General features: G+C 41.3%; 1 protein-coding gene across 3 annotated transcripts in view; it reads left to right on the top strand.

Annotated features, from left to right (window-relative positions):
• Positions 1-20,081, top strand: part of ITPK1 (inositol-tetrakisphosphate 1-kinase) — a 118,685-nt gene that overhangs the window by 49,715 nt on the left and 48,889 nt on the right. For 2 of the 3 annotated variants that reach the window (XM_015865245.1, XM_032444851.1), the window contains 2 exons: positions 8,432-8,557; positions 15,677-15,794. In XM_015865245.1, the coding sequence (XP_015720731.1) occupies positions 8,432-8,557; positions 15,677-15,794 (244 nt within the window). Of the gene's footprint in view, positions 1-790; positions 902-8,431; positions 8,558-15,676; positions 15,795-20,081 lie in introns of those variants that run through there. The other variant, XM_032444850.1, reaches the window with a different exon arrangement.

The following is a 20,081-nucleotide window of genomic DNA, read 5'->3' as shown; positions in this document are numbered from 1 at the left end:
AGAAGGAACAGTTCCATCATGTTGTCTCACTGGGAGCCATGGTCTCAAGCTGAAGTAATGGTTTGTAATTGAAAAGCAACTTCATTCTCCCATAAATAATATTCTCTAGAACAGGATGAATGGGAATATTGCAATTTCTTCCTGGTCTCTCTTCTGATTTCTGCTCCTGCAGCTTAGTATATGATGAAGATCAGCCTGAGCATGGCATCTCCTTATTTAAAGATAGCCTTACCTATTTTTATTTTCCCTTCAGACACTCTCTTAAAGCTGCTTTTTATCCCTGTTGTATTTCAGTGTACTTTCTCCACCTTTGTTTTGTGCTGTTGTGTTAACATTTACTAGGCACACAGTACTCATAAGCAATGTTCCAGAGTGTGTTTGGATGAAGGAGCACACTTTGACAGTAATGTGTTTCAATTTTGTTTCATTTTTTTCCAGAACAGATCCTAATTTTCTTGGACAGGGGGCAAATAACAAGCATGAGGACTTTCTACCCTGCCTGTTAATGCTCTCGACGCATGTAGTTAAACTCTTTAAACACAACAGAAACACAAATAAGTTCAGTGAAATGATGAGGTGGCTGGATTAAGCGTGTGCTGGTTGATCCCTGTGTTCACCTTCAACTCTGCATCATCCAGAGCCTTTTTAGGGTGGAAAATGCCCCCAGAAAACCAGATGCTTTAGTGCTCATTATCCACAGAAGAGGCTGACAGAAGCCTGGCTGTGTGTCATGCTTACCAGCTGGGAGCTTTGTTTAGAGGAAGATCACAGCAGACACTGGTGATTTCCCAGAGATGCAGCTCTGCACCCAGGAGCACCTTCTGTTGGTGCTGGAATTGTCCTGAAGCTGAGCCTGAGCTGTGTGGTACGAGTCCAGATCTGGGTTTCCTCAGCCCTAAGGGTAAGGGATGGTAGCCATGCTTCCTGGTGTATGTTTCTATGCGGATCAGCTTTTCTACTTAATAATCTCACTGCCAAAAGGAGGGAAGTTATGCAGTGCTTGTTTACATGGGTCCAAGAGAAACATTCAGAAGTACGCTTTTCCTTCGTTTTAACTTTGTATCCAGTAGTTACTAAAAAAGTAAAATAAATATTTGCAGTGATGTCCAATCTTGATGTTTTGAATGTTTATCCAGTGCTATAATTAAGCACTAAAAGCTTCAGAGAGCTGCCCCCGCAGCCCTCCCCTTGCTTATTCAGGCTGTGCTGCCTGCAGGGCTGCAGTATTTTCTGTGTTCTGGGTTAACTTGGGCATTCACTGAGGATGGCATTTCCCTTCCATTCCTTCTGCAGTGCCTGCTCTCCCACATGATTGATTAATAGAGCTGTCAGCTCAGTAATGGGACTAGAGCTGACCCAGTTCACTGAAGGAAACATTAAAAACCTTCCTTGTGATGTCTTTCTGGATGTCATTTACCATTTCAGAAGTTTTAAGTTTAGGAAGGAAACTCAATGTTTTCTGAATCACTTTGTAACTTTCCCATACCTTCTTCTTCCATCGGGATCTCCTATAGAGTCTTTTAATCAGCTCTATGTGAACAACATTTTTTTTTTTACAGCTATAGAAAAAGAAGCAAACCAGTCCTAACAGCAGGTTATACCTACTGTGAATTCTACTCAGGATCTTGGTTTTTTATAACTTACTTTTCTTCTTCGGAGCACTAATCCCCCTGTGTCACACATTTTCTGTTCAACTTTTCTCCTCTGCTAATCTCTGGATTTGTTCTGCTGCCCTTCCTAATCCACAAGGGTATTTATGACCTCAGAAGAAACCCTTGGCAAGAGGCTTTTTCTCTTTTTTTTTGGATTTGAGTAACATTGATTATTCTTCCTGCAGTGCTGAAAATCAACAGTTGCCTTTCAGACCATCCGTGGACAGTGCTGAGCTGCTTAACCACTTGCTGTCTAAAGTCTGCCTACTGTAGCTCTGTCCTAATGGGACATGAGCTTGCAGTGTAGTATTGTGCTCAGAAGCAGCTCTTTCTGCATCTTTGCAAGTTCACTTTCTGCAAGTGCCAAAATATCGTATCTAAAAGGAGGAGAATAAGCCAAGACAAGGTTTATTTTCCTTTCTTGATATATTATTTTTTTTCTTTGCAGGGCTCCAAATAAAATCCAATATAGTTACAAAGATACATACTTGGTTAAAAACAAAATGGAAAAAAAAATACACTTTTCTGGAAAGCAAACTTGTACTGGGAAGAGCTTTATCCATAGACCAAGCGTGGTATTTCTTCTTCTGCTAGATGCTGAAGGGATGAACACTGGTGCTAATAGGGACAAACATTGGTGCTAATAGGAGAGTATTGCTCAGCTGAGGTTCATAGAGCAGGGTCAGAGCATTGAGGAGGGAGAAAGGATTCACTTTTCCCAGTGTTCTGCAGGCTGAGGAGGAGCCATGACTCTGTCACTTGTGTTGCACAGCCCAGGGCAGCACTTGCTGGCCGCTTGCCCCTGTGGGAAGGATGCCAAGGAATCTGCAGTGAGGAGATGCTGTTATCCTGGTGAGCTGAGTGACTGCCTTGAATCACAGAATCATAGGATGCCTTGGGTTGAAAGAGACCTTAAAGACCGTTCAGTTCCAACCCTCTAGCATGGTCAGAGACATCTTGTGCTAGATCAGGCTACCCAGGGTCCCAGCCAGGCTGGCTTTGGATGTGTTAGTATTGTTGATTTGATCTAGAATGCAGCTTCTTTTTTCCTAGTCTTCCCTGAGCCCATACCTGTCTCCAGGGCAGCGGCAGTGTCTGTCTCCTGGAAACATGCCGAGTGCTTGCACCTCCTCTCTGGCAACTTGTTCCAAACAGAATGCAAAGGAACCAGTTCTGGCATCAGTGACAGAAAATGCAGAGAAACCATCTGTTAAACCTGGAATCTTCTCCTTTGGTGTTAGCATTTTAGTATCTGAGAAAATGAGAACCCAGCAGGGTTTGTAGCTTACTCTACGCTGCTCCTCACCTTCAGGTGCATCCTGCTGCTTGGGATGGAGCTGGCAGCTGGGGCTGTGAACAGCATGTCTCAATGTGGGGGCCGCTGCCCTTTCCTTTTGGGGTACTCTTAGAACCAAGCTGGGTTGAGTAGCTGCAGGCAGCCTGCAGAGTTAACATTCTAAGGTGTTGGAAAGGGTAAGCTCTGCAACAGGTCTTCAGCTTCCTTGGTTCTGAGAAGACTAACAGAAAGGTGTGGTATTTTCAAACTAAGTTTCCTTCCTGCTTATGAAAGTTCCTCTCTGCTGTGGCAGCTGCTGTTGGTGCTGTTGACAGCTCTGCTGTCAGAGTGAGAGGCAGCAGGAGAGCTGGGGAAGTTCCTCACTGCAGCATTTCCTGTCCAAGATTGCCACTGCAGCATGGTGCTCAGGTTCACAGCACTGGAGAAAGATGGTGAGGAACAGAGAAAACAGATCCTGCTAGAGAGCTTTTGGCTTGTTCTCTGCAGCCTTTGATAGCTGGGATTGCGTTTGTCCTATGCACTGGGCAGGAGCTGGCGGTTGTGCCTTAGAGGTTTGTGCTCACTGTTCTCTGGCCCCAGATGCAGCAGTAAGCACTGTGCAGGGACAGCAGAGGTCATTTCCTTGTTTGGCCAGAGAGAGGAGGATGAACTCTTAAATATTTAGAAGTTTTAATATTTATTTAGTTTGGACATGTAAATATTTGTGGAGGTGCAGAAAGCCTGTATATCGGTGGCAATACCTGTTCTTCATCTTCCAGATAACACAACAAACATCTTTCCTCATCATGATGTTTGTGCGTTGTCACCTTCCATGGGCTTTGGTGTGGAGTCCCACGGACCAGCTGTCCCTGTGTTGCCACACAGCCTGTGAGAGTGACATCATGGCAGAAATGCACAGACATGTCCCTGATTTCTAGCCCAGCACCTTTCAAACAGAAGCACTTTATCTCCTGTAATCAGACCATCCTATGTATTCTCATTGCTTTTACTTCTCACAAGGAAAAACAGTGAACTTGACACTACTGATTTTTGTTTCCTCCTTTCCCTCTCCAAAATTCTTAAGATATTTTTAGAGGCTTTCATCTTTGAGATTTTGGGGGAGAGAACAGCAGACTGATAGATCAACTGTCAGTTTTCAACTTCCTGAAGTCTTGGCTTTCCAACTCATGACAGTTTTTCAGCCTGACTTGTGCATCACTAGTGTGCAGGAAAAGGAAAGAATGGGTTTAAAGGCTTTGTTGTACAAGTGTTCTGATGTACATTATGGTAATACATGGAGTAGAAAGTTACCTCAGCAGAAGAAGGTGATCACTAGCCTCAAGGTGTACATTTGGTGGAGTTTAAGAGGCTGAATTAAGTTTGAAATAAATGCTACATGTTTTGGGAACAGTGCAGTGTTAGCAGAATATCTGAATATCAGGCTACAGAAGATGGTATAGAAAACTCCATCTACAGCCCAGGAGTCAGGAAGCGGAGAGGTCACGTCAGGCTGGTGCAGTATATCTGGTTCACAGCAGAATTCAGTGCCAGGAAATGGCTAGATAACCACACAGAGACTTTTGAACTCTGATTTCTGAAAGTGTCTTGCAGAACATTGATAGATCTCAGTGAGAAGGGGGAGAAAATTCAATGATTTTTTTGCCTTTTGTTGCATTTAATTAAACTTTCTTGTACTTGGAATAAAGTCATGATTTGGTCTTCTGTGCCTACTGAGAAGGCTCAAAACAAACCTAATATCTCTGGTGATTTCTCCTTATCTTCATTCACCTCCTTCAAGTGAAATTTCCATGAGTTTATTTTCCCCTCTGCAACAAATCAGGTTGCTGCGGAGGAATACCTGTAGCTTTTCCAAACAGGATGTCAAATAAAAACCAAACCAAAGCCAGAACTTAGTGCAGCATTCTGGTGAGTTTGTTTGCCATTTGGAGTCTGGGAACATAATGCTTAAGAAAGAAGATATTTTATTTTTGAATAGAAATATACTAAAAGATGAAGTTAAGTGGAAGTGGAGAAATGTGTTGTAAATTCCTCAGGGATGCAGCAGGGGACACATCTTGTTTTCAGTTTGGAGAGCAGGACGGTATTAAGTCTTCATTTCATTCGAATGATAATGAAAAAATTATTCTTACAAAAGAGCTTTTAAAAAGTTATCCTGTGAACCAGATCCCGAAATACAGTTGATAGTGGCATGGACTGGAAATTCTGAGTCAAATAAAGGGTACTTGCTTCTTTTTAATCATTTAGATTAATGTTTCGGTTTCATGTTTTGTTTTTGTTGAACCCGATGTTTGCAGTTAGTTTGTTTGTTTGACAATGAGGGAATGCAGTCCGCTTTTTTTCACTTGGACCTAGTTTTATTTTTAAATTCTACTTCTGCAAGTGCATGTTTGCTGGACTGCACTTAGGACCACTGGAGATCAGTGGCGTGCTGTCAGGCATCCATCCCATCCCCATAGTATAAATGGCCTGCCACGGTTCCAGAGAAAAACAACCCCAAAACTTTAAACAAACTGTGCTTAATGGAAATAAACTTTTTTTTTTCTGTTTTTCTTTTTTTGCTGTACTGTGTAATGATTTAGGAAAATGGCTGTGTGCTTGGAGTGGGAAGAGAGGAGCAGAGATGGAACTGTGTGTGCATAACTTGCTTGTTGGTGGATGCTTTGGGGAGACTATGGGGGGGAACTATAAAGTTTCTGTAGCACAGAGTGCTTGTTAGCTCCCAGCCAGCCTTTCAGTTGGAAGGTGAGCAGACTAATGATGAGGACATATATCTTGTGGTTGCTTTCTTCCCTATATGGATTTGTAAGATCTGGAAAGTAGCATGCCTTGTATCTGCTATTTTCCAGCGATAACTTTGATATAGTTTTGATACTGTCTTTCATATCTTTCACCTGATCTCTGCTGGGTTTTGGTGGTAAGTAACAATGGCACAAAACCAATACTCAGCCCAAGTTTTTTCCTAATTCTGTTTTATGAAAAAGCAGAGTAGGTAATACAGACCATAGTGTACTTTGCAGAAGAAAGCGCACCATGGGCATAGTTTCTGTTTCTATTTTTTCATAGTGGTGCAGATAAATCTTTGCTCTCACTTCTGTTGCTATGGCGTTAGTTCTGTTCGAAAACAAACCTTTGGGTAATCATGTCAAATGCAAAGATGTTTGGAGAGAGAGAGATGCTGAAAGAGAGGGGAAGTAGGAGGGCTCAAATTCCAGCTGATGACGAACAATGAATCAGTGTTTGTCTCAGCAGAGGGCCAGCAGAAATTTTGCACTCTACTTTCACTGACTTGTGATTGGGTCCAATACTCCACTTGAAAAGGCCCCTTTTTTTCCCTTCCAAGGTTGGTTTGTTTTTTGTTTTATTTTGTGTTGTTTTTTTTCCTTCCCTTTTTCTTTAACTTCTTTATCCTTGGTATATAAAAGGAAGGTGGAATGCTTCCAAATTCTGCACGGCTCAGAAATATTTGCTTTCCACAGAGCAGCCCAGAACACAGAGAACTTGTTCTTACAAACAGTTTGATCCTCCAATCCACAAAATGCTGGATCGAATTTTGAAGGTTTGCGTGGCTGAAATGTACCTGCTGCCCTTGCTGAGCCACTTAAGCATTCATTGAACGGCCCAGGAGCAGCTGCTCAAGCGTGCTGCCATTCCTGGATTGTTTTATTCACAAAGCAGGAGGCAGAGCGCTGTTATGGGGCCCTTTTTAACACTTTCTGCTTTGCCTGTGCAAATCTTGATAGGTGTATTTTGTTTACGCGCTCAGAATAATGTGCCCATTGGTTTTAGCTGGCACAATTGATGCAAGGAAGTTATCTTGCCCAGATGTCTCGTGTTTCTGGGAAACACTGTGCTGAAAATGCCTGCATGTGCCTTGAAGGCTGCTTCTATTCCCGGGTCAAGGCTGAAAGAGAGGACTGTTTTCTTGTATTTTAATGTTTTTCTGCAGATTGAGCTGCAACTGCCATAAGAACGTGGTGGGGTAACCAAACTTCAATACTTAACTTGCTTCTCACTGTTTTTCAAAATGGAAGTCCTGAAAATGGATTAATTCATTTCTTTTTTTTAAATTTATTTATTTTTTTTAGTCTTGGCAACTGGGAACCTTCTGACCCAGTTAAATGGATCCCTTGTTTCACCGTGTCCTTCCAGATGTGATAGGCAGATGAAAAAAAAAAATCAGGAAAAGTAGTTGGGTCATCTGACATTTCTTTTAAGGCTATTATCTAATTTTCTGGGACTGTTCTTGCAATAGATCCTCTCCTTCCCCATCCTTAGCTAAGCTGCATTTCACTTCATTTTGTCTTGATTCTGCAGACACTTCTGTCTGCATTCAGTTGTCTTTCTGCACTACTCAGTGGAATTGAAATACAGGTTCAGCACAGCCACCCTCTTGCAGGCTGCTCACCCTCAGCTCATGGCCCACTAAGCATCCCCATTGGCTCTGTTTGTCCTTGCCTGTATTTCACCTTTGCATATGGGGAGCCTCTGCTGCTCACATGAAAGAGGAGGCTGTTGCTCTCCTCCGAAGACGTGCCTTATTTTCTAGTTGCATTAGGATTTATGTGAGTACTTCAAAGATGGTACCAGAGCCTCAGCCTGTAGCTGGCAGCAGTAGCAGATTGTATTATGCAAGCAGAAATGGGCTGTGTTGGACAGAACAGTTGTCATGTCCCAGTTTGACTCCATTTATTTTGCTCAAGCCTAGCCCCGGTCATAGTGCCAGTAGAGGAAAACCAGTACAACTGTACAGGAGTCAGTGAGATTAGCAACTAGCTTATAATTATAAGGCTACAAAGTTTCTATTGCTTTTGTTTTACTAGTGCTTGTACTCTGTCCATCCTGTCTCGTTACCTTCCTCAAAGCATGGTATGGGAAAGAGTGTAAGACAAAGTCCAAGGCATTGAGGCAGTGAAGACCAAGCTCAGTGCTCCTCAAACACTGTCTTGGTTCTGGGGACCCAGCCCTGTGACACACTGCCACTAATGTTGTGTCAGCCACGCTGTCTGGAGCTGAGTTTCTGCTGACCCCATCCTCAGTGTGTTTCCCCTACCAGCATTTATTTATCCTTTTATTACTGGTGATAGTTTTTGTTGGCTTAATATTTTTGCATTGCATATACATGTATAAGTACAGGGAGGGCAGCAAAGAAGGAAATACTGTCTCAAGGAGGAGAAGAAGCACAGAAAGACCTTTGGAGGAGGGGTGCTTGGCAGCAATTTCACTGCCTTATCATGGAATTAGGTGTACACTGCTGAGAAATAGATATCTGAGTAAAGCTTCCTGGCAGCCAATGAAATGTCAGTTTTCAGGGATTTGGATAACATGTCAAAATAAAGGTAGTGTGTTAAGCAAATGCCTGGTGTAATGGCAGCACCTTGGGCAGTGAGCCCCACATCCTCCATATACTGATACTAAGAATACATCTTCCATATACAGATACATATACTGGTACTGAGAAGTTTTCTCTTGGTTTTTTTTCCAGCTTGATCTCACCAAACCCATTGAAGACCAGGGCCCCTTGGATGTGATCATACATAAACTGACAGATGTCATCCTTGAAGCAGACCAGAATGACAGCCAGTCACTGGAGTTGGTACAGAGGTTCCAGGTACGTGGTTCTTCCGTAGCCCTTCTGCATTTCAAGCAAGAGGATGGTCTTGATGCAGAAAATTCAATCTGTTCTCTGTGCAGTTGGTGATGTTTGGTGAAAAGAGGTCTCTGGCACACTGCTGCCCAGCACTAGAGTCCAGAAAACACCATTTTGTCAGTCTAAAATGAACTTTCACCTCTGTTTGTATTCTGCATTATAAGTTTAATAACAACTGGTTTCCCACCAAATGTTCAAATATCATTTCAAGAACACTAGTGTAGTCAACAAAGAACAGGTGCTTCCTTTATATCTCTGTCTCTCTATGACAGAAGGTACTAAAATAATTTGACCCAATCCTGTCCATTCTTCCCGCTTATTGGAATGCTAAATTCTGTAACATCAAGGCTAGTATCTGTATTTTCATCCTCTGATAGCATCCTGATTTGCTTTTTTTTCCTTATTTTTTTCTTCCAAGTTAACATTTTTAAGTCAGAAATCTGCAGGGCACAGTGGGACAGAGGACTGTTTTCCCAGTTAATTCATGTCATAGTTTGAATGATGCTGCGTTTATCATTTTAAAAGGTGATGTTTCTGATGGATAGTTTTGATCAAAGCCGCCATGTTCTTTTTCACAGAGAAGTTGAGTGAGATATTTCCTGAAATTTATGAAATGTGCCTATGTCAGGTGGAAAAAACAATTCAGACAAATTCTGCAGTTTTCACAACTTTGCTGTCTTGAGAAATCATGCGCTGTTCTTAATGGAGAAAATATTCTCTTTGTTTAGTTAGAAAACAACTCTGCTTCCTCCCACCTGTCTGTTTTTCAGCCTCACACAGGAGATACAGTTTGACTTTGTGAGTCTGGCCCTCTGATAACGGTTCTCTGAGGAATATATGACTATTCATCACTGAGTACTTTGGGCATCCACATCCCTCAGCACTTGAAATTTCAAATGCCCAAAGTAGGATATGAAGAGGTGAACTTCAGGGACCTTCTGCTAAAGCTCACAGTCTTTCCCTCTTTCCTACATTAACTAATTTGCCTTCATAATAGGCACATTATATTGATGGGGAAAAATATTGCCCAAAGAGGGAAAAGGACTCATGTATTGAGTTGCTCACAGCTGTGTAAAACTTGAGATTCCTGATTCCCGATCCTTACTTTGTTGGTTGCATTCCTGAAGGTCCCAGTTTGAGCAGGGCTCAGAGAGCTCATCTCTGTGTAATGCTGTGCTACCTCCTTTGTCCCCTGCAGAACATGTTGAGAGGGAATTCATGAAAGCATTTGAGAACTGAGTGTAGCAATGCAATTAGTATCTGAAACACGTTTCTTTTATTACTGAGCAAGAAATCATCAGTGGTTATTGAATATTTTTATAAGAATTTTATCTAGTCAATTTACTGTATTTAATTACTGAAGATCATAAAATGTTCCTTTTTCAAATATCTAAGTGGGGTATTAAGAAGCACAGCGAAGTATGGAGGACGTATTTTCCTAAAGCTGCAGTTAACCACACATGTGAAGTTCAGTATGAAATGGGGCAGAGCACTTCACAACAGGAGCCTTGGCTGAGAACTTAGTGGGTTCTTTTTGGTGTGGCAGCTGCTGCACGAATGGAATGCTCTTAGAGGTAAAACGACCCGCTAAAGCCAAATGCCTTGTCCTGAGAAATTTCTTAAAGTAATCACAATGTACCTTGGTGTTATTCTATGTATCTTTTTTAGTACTTAAATTAGTCCATTATTTTTGTGTAGGTTAAGTATTGAAGCCTTGTTTTTAAACCTGCTTCAGTTAGAAAATCTCAGTGAAAATGGTTTTTAATCTAATGAGTCTGTGGGATAGATTCTGAGATTGGTGAGAGATAAGTGCTATATATTTATGTTTATTCTTTGGTTCAGAGACTTATTGCATCTTTTTTGATGTGATAAGTACCCTGTGGATAGAGAGTATTGTCTTGTACCAGTCTCCTCTACAGGTGATTTGTGTTCATGCATTAAGGGCTCCTCTCACCTTTCATCTTCATTTCATATCACTGGTGATGATGATGTTAGTCTCTTTTGGACACTTTGCCTAATTCCAATTTAGCATTGCTGTGCTTGCAATGGCAAGTTTTGGCTAAGCATGCTCTAGAATGGCTGCTGGCTGCTGCAGGGTTGCAGTAAGAAACTAGCATTGTTCTTACAAACTGCTTGGATACAGCTGGCCTTCAAGGGCTTCAAAGTTAGCAATATTAAATTTAACCACAAATGACAATAATAAAAAAGCCAAGAATGTTAGAGCAGAACTTGATGTTCTTTCTTCTGTTTCTGTCATTAGTCCTTGGTTGTTCAGTAAACAGTTATCTAGTGTATTTATTTTTTGAGAATGCCATCTTCCTGCAAAGAAGAATAATGTAATACCTGGAGAATTAGAAAGGAATTCTGGGATGTATGTTCAGTCCACAGTTTCATTGTGTGATCTAGATCATCTCATTAGCTTCCCCAAGTTATAAATTAAAGAAAATGTTATTAACTCCTTTTTGAGATTAATGAAGAGCTGATAGTGCGAATAGTGTGTTCCCTTATTGCTGAACTTGATCTGACTAAATCAATCTAAAATTCAATATGCTAATTATCCTGCTATGGAACATAAATTTAACATTGAGATGAAACCTGGCATTTGGCTTATTGGTGGCTCTGTGAAGCGGTCTTTCAGGAAGTGGAAAGCAAGAGCTCCTTGACCACAGAAGGAGGAGCAGTCTGCCAGGCTGCATTTCTGACCTTTGGATGAGTAAATTGTTTCAGAGCTGTACTGTAGAAGCCTTGACCATCTCTTCTGCAAAAGCTTAGGAGGAAGCTGGGTCTGTGTGCCTGCTCTCTGCAGGCTGTGACAGACACTTGCAGTCTGGTGCTGAATGCTAGCAGACTGGGAAGCCTCTTTGCATGCCAGTTTTATCTGCTGTTTAATGACTGTTCTCAATTGCATCGTAAAAAATTATTGTTACAGCAGACTCTCAAAATGGTGAGGAGGAGTTGTCTGCTGCTTATAATGGTCTTTTAACTGGAGAAGACCTTTTGGACTGAGCCTTCTGAGGTCTTTGTGCTATTTGGATGTGGTCTGGACTACAGTTCCTCCTGAGAGCATTGGCAGCTGCTTAGTGATCTCTAAAGCCAAAATGAAGACCATGTGCAGCACCTAGTGATTTGTGTGAAGGACCAACAGAGAAATTTTTCCATTTGCTTCTCAAGATACATCAGCCCTTACTTTAGAGAATGTGGAGTCTCCTTTCCTACCCGCAACAACACTGGGCTGAGCTGATTGGATATAATTTATTTGTCATATAATAAAAAAAAAACAACCAAACAAAAAAATCACAAAGCATCATAACATTTAAGTCCATGGCATTTCCTTCTTGACCAGGGGAACATGAGAGAGAAGTCAGGTGTGAAGGGTACCCAAGGCACCCTTTCACTTGCTGCTGTTCTAGTTCCTGTCATCCTGGTAAAAAAGAGAAGCAAGCAAATCCAATTCCTGCTCCCTAAATACAGCTTAAGGCTTTGAAAGTCAAATATGTTTGGCTGGTATAAGCCACTGCTGACTAGGAAAGTTTGTTAAGCTCTGATTTTAGCAAAATACACTCTGAATAGCTAGCTGCCTGTCATAGCTATACAGGGGCTTGTGTACCTTTATTCATTGCAGCTCCTTCTGTCTGTTCCATTCAAATTGATGGCCTTAAGTGATGGGAAATCAATAGAATTGTTAATTTGTCTTTCAGAGCTTTTTTGAGCAGTTTCTCTTTGCATCAGCCTTCTTGAAAAGATGCCACAAATAGTTTTATTCCTAGGCCTGTGCAGTCAGGTTGATGAAAATTGAAAACGTTCCATATTCTGCACTTCAACCTCCCCACTCCCACCTATGTTTTACTTCTGGATTTCCTACTCTGAAGCTGTCTAGGAAGAGATCTGCTGGCTCTTCTCGGCTTGGGAATGGGATGAAGGGAAATAAGGGAAATGTTTTGGAAGGTGAAAAATTAGGCTTTGTTCATGCTGCACTGATTGCTTTCGTCAGATTTCTCACTTTCAAAAAGGTGATTTGGGTCCATATTCATGGAGATGAGGAGGTGATGCTGTGGGTTTCTTTGTGTTTTTTGGTATATTTTTTTCTTCTTAACATACTGTCCCATTCTGTTCCTAATTACCAGCTTTATACTCTGAAAATACGTACAAGTTTAAAATTTCTTTTTACACTTTCTGCTGAAAAGGACGAGTGAAAAATCAAAGGAAATATTCAAAGCTCAGTAGTTTTTTCCTTACTGGTGGGACAGGATAAGACACTATAGTTAAAATAATCTATTTGCACGTGAATTCACAGGCCAGTGCCTGTGTTCTTCCCATTTGAAAAGCAGTCTCTCTTATACTGGTGTTGGAAGAGCCTTATAATAAGGCAAAATTAACTAAAAATCTCTCATCCAAGAGCCAACTGGAGTGGGAAAGCTTCCTGAGGATAGGTATTTGCAAGATAAAGCTGTGGGGAATTCTTGATGGAGAACCAGGAAAGCTGAGAGCTCAGAAATTTGCCTTCAGTTGTACCACAAATAGAAGAAGAACAGATGAAGTGTCTGCCCACTGCTCAGTGCTGCCACCAGCATCCTTCCCAACCACTGCAGGGATCTCATAGGTTTAAAAAGACAGACACTTTTGGGATCGGTATTTGCTGAAGCTCTACCTTGCCTATATCTTTCCTTCTGGAAGGTGTCCATGCACAGAGGGCACCACAGCCCAAGACAACAGAAAGGGCTTTTATATTTTAAGTCTGAATCTGATTCAAGGTCATTAGATGAATTATGTTTCTGTCTCTACATGTTTTCCTCTTGGAAAAAAATCCATTTGTTGTTATAAGCAGTTATCTCCATGTTTCTATACACAGGAAAACACAAATCCAAACACTATCACTGTTTCATTTGCTGACATTTTTATATGCAGGTTTTGTTTAACATTAAACAAAGGGTCATTGAAGTTTTATTACTTAGTAATAAAGTCAAGTCAATGAGTCAGTGAGTATTTCTTATCATCTAATGACCTAATATTTGCAGTAGATACTGTATCAACTTTCTGTTAAAATATTAAAATTCTTTTTAGGAGTTACCTTTTTGGGTAAAATGACAATCTGTTGTATTCTGGTCTGTGTGTATGCTTCTCAAGAAGGGCTTTTAAATAGCTGGGCTGTATCAAGAGCTATTTAATAGGAACATGAAATACTTTGTGTCCCTTTGATTTCAAGTTTCACTGCTGGCCTTCTGCCAGTAGCAGGGCTGGTATAGGGCATTACTGAATACCAAGCCTGGAATACAAACAAAGGAAGATCTGCTAAAAGTCCTGTTTTTTTCTTGTTTGCATTTATTGTATCAAAGATTAGAAAGAGGAAAACATAAACATTGTCTGGGTCAAGCTGAACTGCAGCGCAGGAATGGAGCCTTTTAAAAGTACTGCAGGAAAGTCTAAATATCCAACAGATTGGTGTCTGGGTTGTTGATGTCTGAAGTTGGATACCAGTCGTTGGTAAATCCGACAAAGGAAAGCATGGAATTGTTTTGTTGGAATGACCAAAGAAGAACTGAATGGTGAAGGTTGGTAGGTTGTGCTCTCCCGAAAACTGTCTTTTGGATTCGGGCATCCTCCTTTTGCAGCTGTTCCATTTTCAAGTTCATATTTGTAATAGCTCATCCATTTTTTTTTCTCAGTAAGGGAAGGTTGTATTCAGTCTCCTGTGTGCATTTGAAGGGGTTGTCTTCTTAACACTCTAAAGTCCCACAGGCTCTAAATGGCTTCTGGGAAACCCCCCGTGCTTGGTGGTTAATTTGTGTTTGCCTTGCAAAGCTCTTGGAGTCTCAATAAGGCAGCAAGATGAGCAGTCAGTCACTAGAAAGTCAGCTGAGATGCTTATTGCTATTGAAGCATTGCCTGGTGTAGAATTGCCTCAGGATCAGACCTTCGTTCCTGTTATACTTCATTATGCTGAGTCAAGCTTAGTTCTTGGATCATCTTCTAATATGATTTAGAGCTATTATCGTTATAAATGAAGTGCCTCGGAGTTCCTTATGGAAAGCGTTAAAAAAACAGAGCTCCTTCTAGAAATACATTGGCTAATTTGATCCAAACTAGTGCAGACTATACCTGAGTGCAGAACAGTGAGAGTAGTCATTAACAGCAAGAGACCATCAGGTGGATTTGGAAGCTGCACAAGGAATGGAGAGAGCCAAAAATAATTTCCTCCTTGTAGGGCAGTGAAGGAGGTGGAAGCCAAAGGGAGGAGGAATGTATGTGTGAGCTGAGTGATCAGTACATACAGAGTAGACCTAGATGGACATACGTGGAGCTTGAGCTCAACATGGAACCAGCGTGGTCAGGGTGGAGGGGCTGTCACCACATTACTTAAGGAAGAGCTGATGCACCATGAGAAGCGCTGGATGTGTGGTACTTGCAGGAACACTTACCGTGTGCTTATATGAACAAATTTAAATAAGTGAATGGAAATGTGAAATGGCTTTTGGAAGTTGGATTAAAGACAGGCAGATGCTACTTTGGAGGTGTTTGTCCTAGTTTGGATGAAGACAGATTCTTGTTTACCCATTTACTTTAATTCCAGCCCTTATCAACCAGCTCTTGACACAGCATTCAGAACAGCTAGAGGACAGTTTTAATAGCAGCATTAGGGATCCCAAATGTAGTTCTGAGCTTAGCTCAGGCAGTTGTGATGTTCATGTGTAGTAATTCAGTGCAGGACTGACCCCAAGATAGCAGTGTGTCATCTTTCTTCTTCTAATTGCTTTTCTCTGCCCTGCTCACAGCTGTTACTGTGGCACTTTGCCACGGGCTCATTTCTGAGCTGATGGGGTTGCAGCACAGGTTTCACCGCTGATGGTGAGTCCACAGGAGGACTGTGCCATCCTGAAGCAGTTAGCTGTCACATTTATTTCTGTTTCAAATGTCAGCATCAGTCTGTTTCGTCACATTGCCAGTATCTGTCTGCCTCCTATAAAAGAAAGGTTGGATGTTGACTGAGGTTTTAAACTTTGTTCTCTTTCCCATCTCACTATTTTCCACGCTCTTCAGCCAACCTAATGCCTTTTTTTTTTTTCCTTCATATTTGTTTTGCAGGAGTATATTGATGCTCATCCAGAAACCATTATCCTGGACCCGCTTCCAGCTATTCGTACACTTCTGGACCGATCCAAGTCTTATGAGCTCATTCGACAAATAGAGGCATACATGCAAGGTAGGCCAGTCACCTGCTGTCCCAGAAGGCTTTCTGTTGTGATGTGTAGGGAAGGAAGCAGCTGGCTTCTGGAGACTGGCTGTGAGGTTTCCAGTAGAGGCTTTGGGCCTGTCTAATTCTCTCTCTCTGTGGGAGCACAAACACTGAAGGATTGTGGTGGCATGGCATTGCACTCTGGACCCCAATGCTCATCTCTTTCAAAGCATGTGAAGGAGGTTTGCGTCTGGTTAAAAATATGATATGGGCTTAAAGGGGACTGTTTTTACTACAGTGCTCACAGAAATCTTCAGAAAAATGTTTTCTTTCTGTGTGTGTTGGTAAGTTGAGATGTCTCTACAAACTTAACAGCCTGACATAAGAATCCCGAGGCTTGAATTGGGAGATTTGTGGAAGAAGAAAAACATGTTTTTAAAGAACTGAAAAAAATTAAGTTGTTAATAGAGCTAAAATGCTTGAGAAATGCTGATTAATCTGTTGCACAGATTAATTGCTAGGAAGAAGCATAAATGCCCTGCTGGTGTTGGCTTGCTACCTGACATACAGTTGCCTTTAATTGGACTGGATTGGATTGAATTCCTGTATTTGGAAGTCCAGCTTCTTAAATTTGAATAATTCTAATATCTTTCTGTGTTAACTGTTTCGTTCCCTTTTTACTTCTTTTATTGCCATTTTCTTGGCTTTTCTGAGTAGTTTTTGAGAAGCTTTAGAAGTAAAGCTGTTCCTTACATTAGCTGACTACATTGCAGGGAAATTGCATTTTTGAACTATGTCCTAATGTGGCATTATTGCAATTTTCTTTATGATTGTGTTATTACTATTTCATGGGTGTAAAGAAACTCATCAAGTTGCATTATTATAATTTGGGGTTTTATTGACATAATGTTTGCATCTGACCTGCCTGGCCCCGTCAGAAGTGTCTATAGGAGCCTCACAAATATGTAAAATGTAGACTAATAGAAGCTGTCTCCAGTATGCTTTACAAGAAAATGTTCAGTTAGTTTAAAAGGATTTTGGTTTGAAGTGATTATTGCTGTATGTTAATGGGAAAGAGTTACTGAGGGAAATCTGTGCTATGAAGATGCGGTTGTTTTTTGTTTGTTTTTTCTTTTTTCCTAGCAGAGAGATTCAGGGTGGTTTTGTTGCTTATTTGTTTTTTTCCTTAAATTGTTATCAATACTTTTGTTCTTATTTTCTCTATGGCAATATCATGCTCAGGAGAGCATTCTGTTTCAGCAAGGAGTTTGTACGTATTTCAGCCTCCACTGGTCAAACTGAGAGAGGAAAAAGAAAAGAGGGAAAACTACAAAAGAAGAAGGAAAAAAGTCGATTTAAAAATGACAGCTTCCAAGAGAAGCTGTTAATAAAATTGAGGAATGAGGCAGGAAAAAGCCTCACCTGTTTTCACAGGCTGTTCTAGTGTTAGGTGAGCTGTGCCCCCAGATCTCCCAGATATAGCTCAGCTTATTTCTTTCTCATCAACAGAAAGATTATGGTACAGACCTTGAACCACCTTTGTGTTTAGCAGGGAAAAATCTCAAAAGAGCTGAATAACTGGCTGACTTCTTGTTCTGGCCCAAGCAGACCAGCTTCTGTATTCCCACATGTAATCATTTGCAGTAAGGGAGACCAAAATAGCTGCATCCCTCTAGACAGCGTGGTGGGATTTTTCCCCTCCTAATTTTCACCTGCTAAACTGTGTTTTCTGCTCTGCAGCTGTCATGAAATATCCCAAGGCAGTGAGCACTTAGGAAGCTCAAACAAGAAGTAATACATCTGTAAATAGCATGAGGTCTTTAAAGTCAACCTCTTTAAACAGAGGTTTACACCAGTTAAAGGGAGGATGAACACATGTTCTGGTCACTTGCCTGCATCTTCAGAGATGTCGGATGTTGCTGAGGTGACCATGTTCTGTAGCAGTAGGGCCTGGTATTAGAATAAACAGCTTGATTGTGTAGGTAATTATCATTCAGATATCCAGGTTAATGCCTTTTAATGGTGAATTCTCCCTATGGCATGATAAAAGGAATCGCTCTATGAAGTGCCTAAAACTGGCACCTGGACATTGTTAAGCTTTCTGGTAGTCCTGCAGGATGCTCTTTATGAAGCCAACCATGAGTTAAACATGAACTTCCAGAGCTGACAGTGTAAGCACTCAGTCCTTACAGGAATATGGAGTTCACAGAGTCACGAAGGTTGGAAAGGACTTTTGAAAATTGCCTAATCCATCCCCCTGCTCAGAGCAGGATCCTCAGGTTCCTTCTGAGCATCCTTCTGCATGCTGTGTATTTGCACAGATGGAGGTTGCGTGGCCCTTCTGGGCGACCTACTCCAGGATTACCTTGAACCAAGCACACCAGCATGTAGCTAACAGGAGGTGAAGTGACTTGCAGAAATCCCTTTTTTTTTTTTTCAGTTCAGATAGTAGTATCTCCTTTGGAAGGAAATGGAGCACTCTTCTAAAAATACACATTCATTTGTGTACAGCTATTTTAGCATTAGTTTTCGTGGTTTCTTTTTTGGAAGAAATAGCCTGATCAGGGCTGAGACTTCCTCCTTTTTTCCTGTTCTCTCTTATTTTGAGTGCAGGGTCAGAGAGAGTCATTCTGAAACCTTCACTTCTAAGTCCTTTGAAAAAAGTTTGCATTTTCTCCTTGTGTCCTACATAGCTGGCAGGTCTATCTTGAAATAAATCACTGAAGAGACTTTTGGTATGGCAGCTGAGTTCTCTTGGCAGTTACATTGCTTTGTTTACTTATCTGTGAAGAATGGCTTCTGATATCAAAGTGCTCCAGAACAGATTCTGTAATGTCTGGTGAAAGATTAGGGACATTATTTAACAGAAATTTCACTTTTGCAGGGTAGCATGTGGTGGGAGCTGGGTCAGCCTTTTTGAAGCTTCTGTCTCATGAAAGATAACTAGATTCTCTGATGTGGTGTTGAAAAGCTGTAGTCTTACAGCCTCAGAGTTCAAGATCTGACTTTTTAAATCACACTTATAGGTGATAGCAGATAATCACTGTGAGCTGGCTTGGCAACGAAGCCTTTTTATTTTGAAGATGAAAAGCTTTTAACATTCCTGATACATATTGCACATAATAATCTAAACAAAAGGCATTAAGATCAAAACTGTGACCCATGTGCTACACTAGGTGTTCTGTCTAGTGCCACGATCTGGGACTCCAGGTTTTCTGCTGGCATGATCTGGGGACCCTTGTGCATCTCCTCCTGACCATATCTGCCTATCTTTTCCCTATCAGTGTCATGTTTTTCTGTGCAGAAACCTCTTTTCCAAATACACATGCATATGACTCTTCCATACTTAGTCTGTGATGCCAAGCAACATGTGATGTGTGTTATCCAAATTCATGGTCTGTTGATGAGGAGAAAACTGGGTTCTTGTAGGTCAGCAGCAAAGCAAGTAGTCTGACTTTCCATTTTGGAAGTCATGGGGGATGAATACTTCTGGAGTGGTGCATACTCAGAACTTCTCAAAATTAGGCCACCCAGTTAAAGTGCCTGAAAATAGCTTTATGTACATAGTTCTGTGTGTTCACCTTTGGAAACTCTGGTCACTGTAGTCTGTGGCCTACTTTAGTTAGTAATTTTGGTTGGACAGGAGGGAGTTAGAATATTCACATAGGTCAACTTCAGGAACTTTCCTCTATATTTGAAGCTCATAGTAAGTTGAAATGGAATATCTGTTTTTAATCCAGAGGTGCTAAATCACCCACCTGAAACTCACTTGTTTGTTTGGAAGCATCACTAAAGCCTCTGAGTTGAGGGCTGATGTTAGCTACTGCGATAACCATGTTCAGGAAGCAAAAATCTTCCTTATTGATTTTCTCCCAAGAGCACGTGCAAACTGATGTTCATCACCTCACTCCGAGGGTGGTACATGTTCATGCACTGTGTTTTAATTTGTCTGAAAATTAGAGTACAAGTGTGGAGGGAAGTAATTGGAATGAAATTAATAATCTCTGAAAGGACCTTTTCCAAAGAGCCTCAGCGCACAGCAGCAACGTGTGTGACAGCACTGTGTACTCTGGCTGTCAGCACTTTTGTTACATCTCAGCCCTGCTGCACCAAACTGGAAAGACACTGGGACTTTTGACCCAAGGAGGTGTCAGCTGACATCTTTCTCATAAAAGCTCATTCTTTCATGTCGGAGGTGGTTGACAGGGACAGGGGCGTGTTGGTGTTAAAATAAACAAGGCCTGACTTTGAAATTTAAAGTGGACAGCTGCTTCCAAAGAATTAATCCTATCCTGAGATGTAGCAGGAAGAGAA

Source organism: Coturnix japonica, chromosome 5 (assembly GCF_001577835.2).
Source record: "Coturnix japonica isolate 7356 chromosome 5, Coturnix japonica 2.1, whole genome shotgun sequence".
Taxonomy (NCBI): domain Eukaryota; kingdom Metazoa; phylum Chordata; class Aves; order Galliformes; family Phasianidae; genus Coturnix; species Coturnix japonica.
Note: the sequence above shows the minus strand (reverse complement) of the source record. Positions and strands in the feature narration are given on the sequence as shown.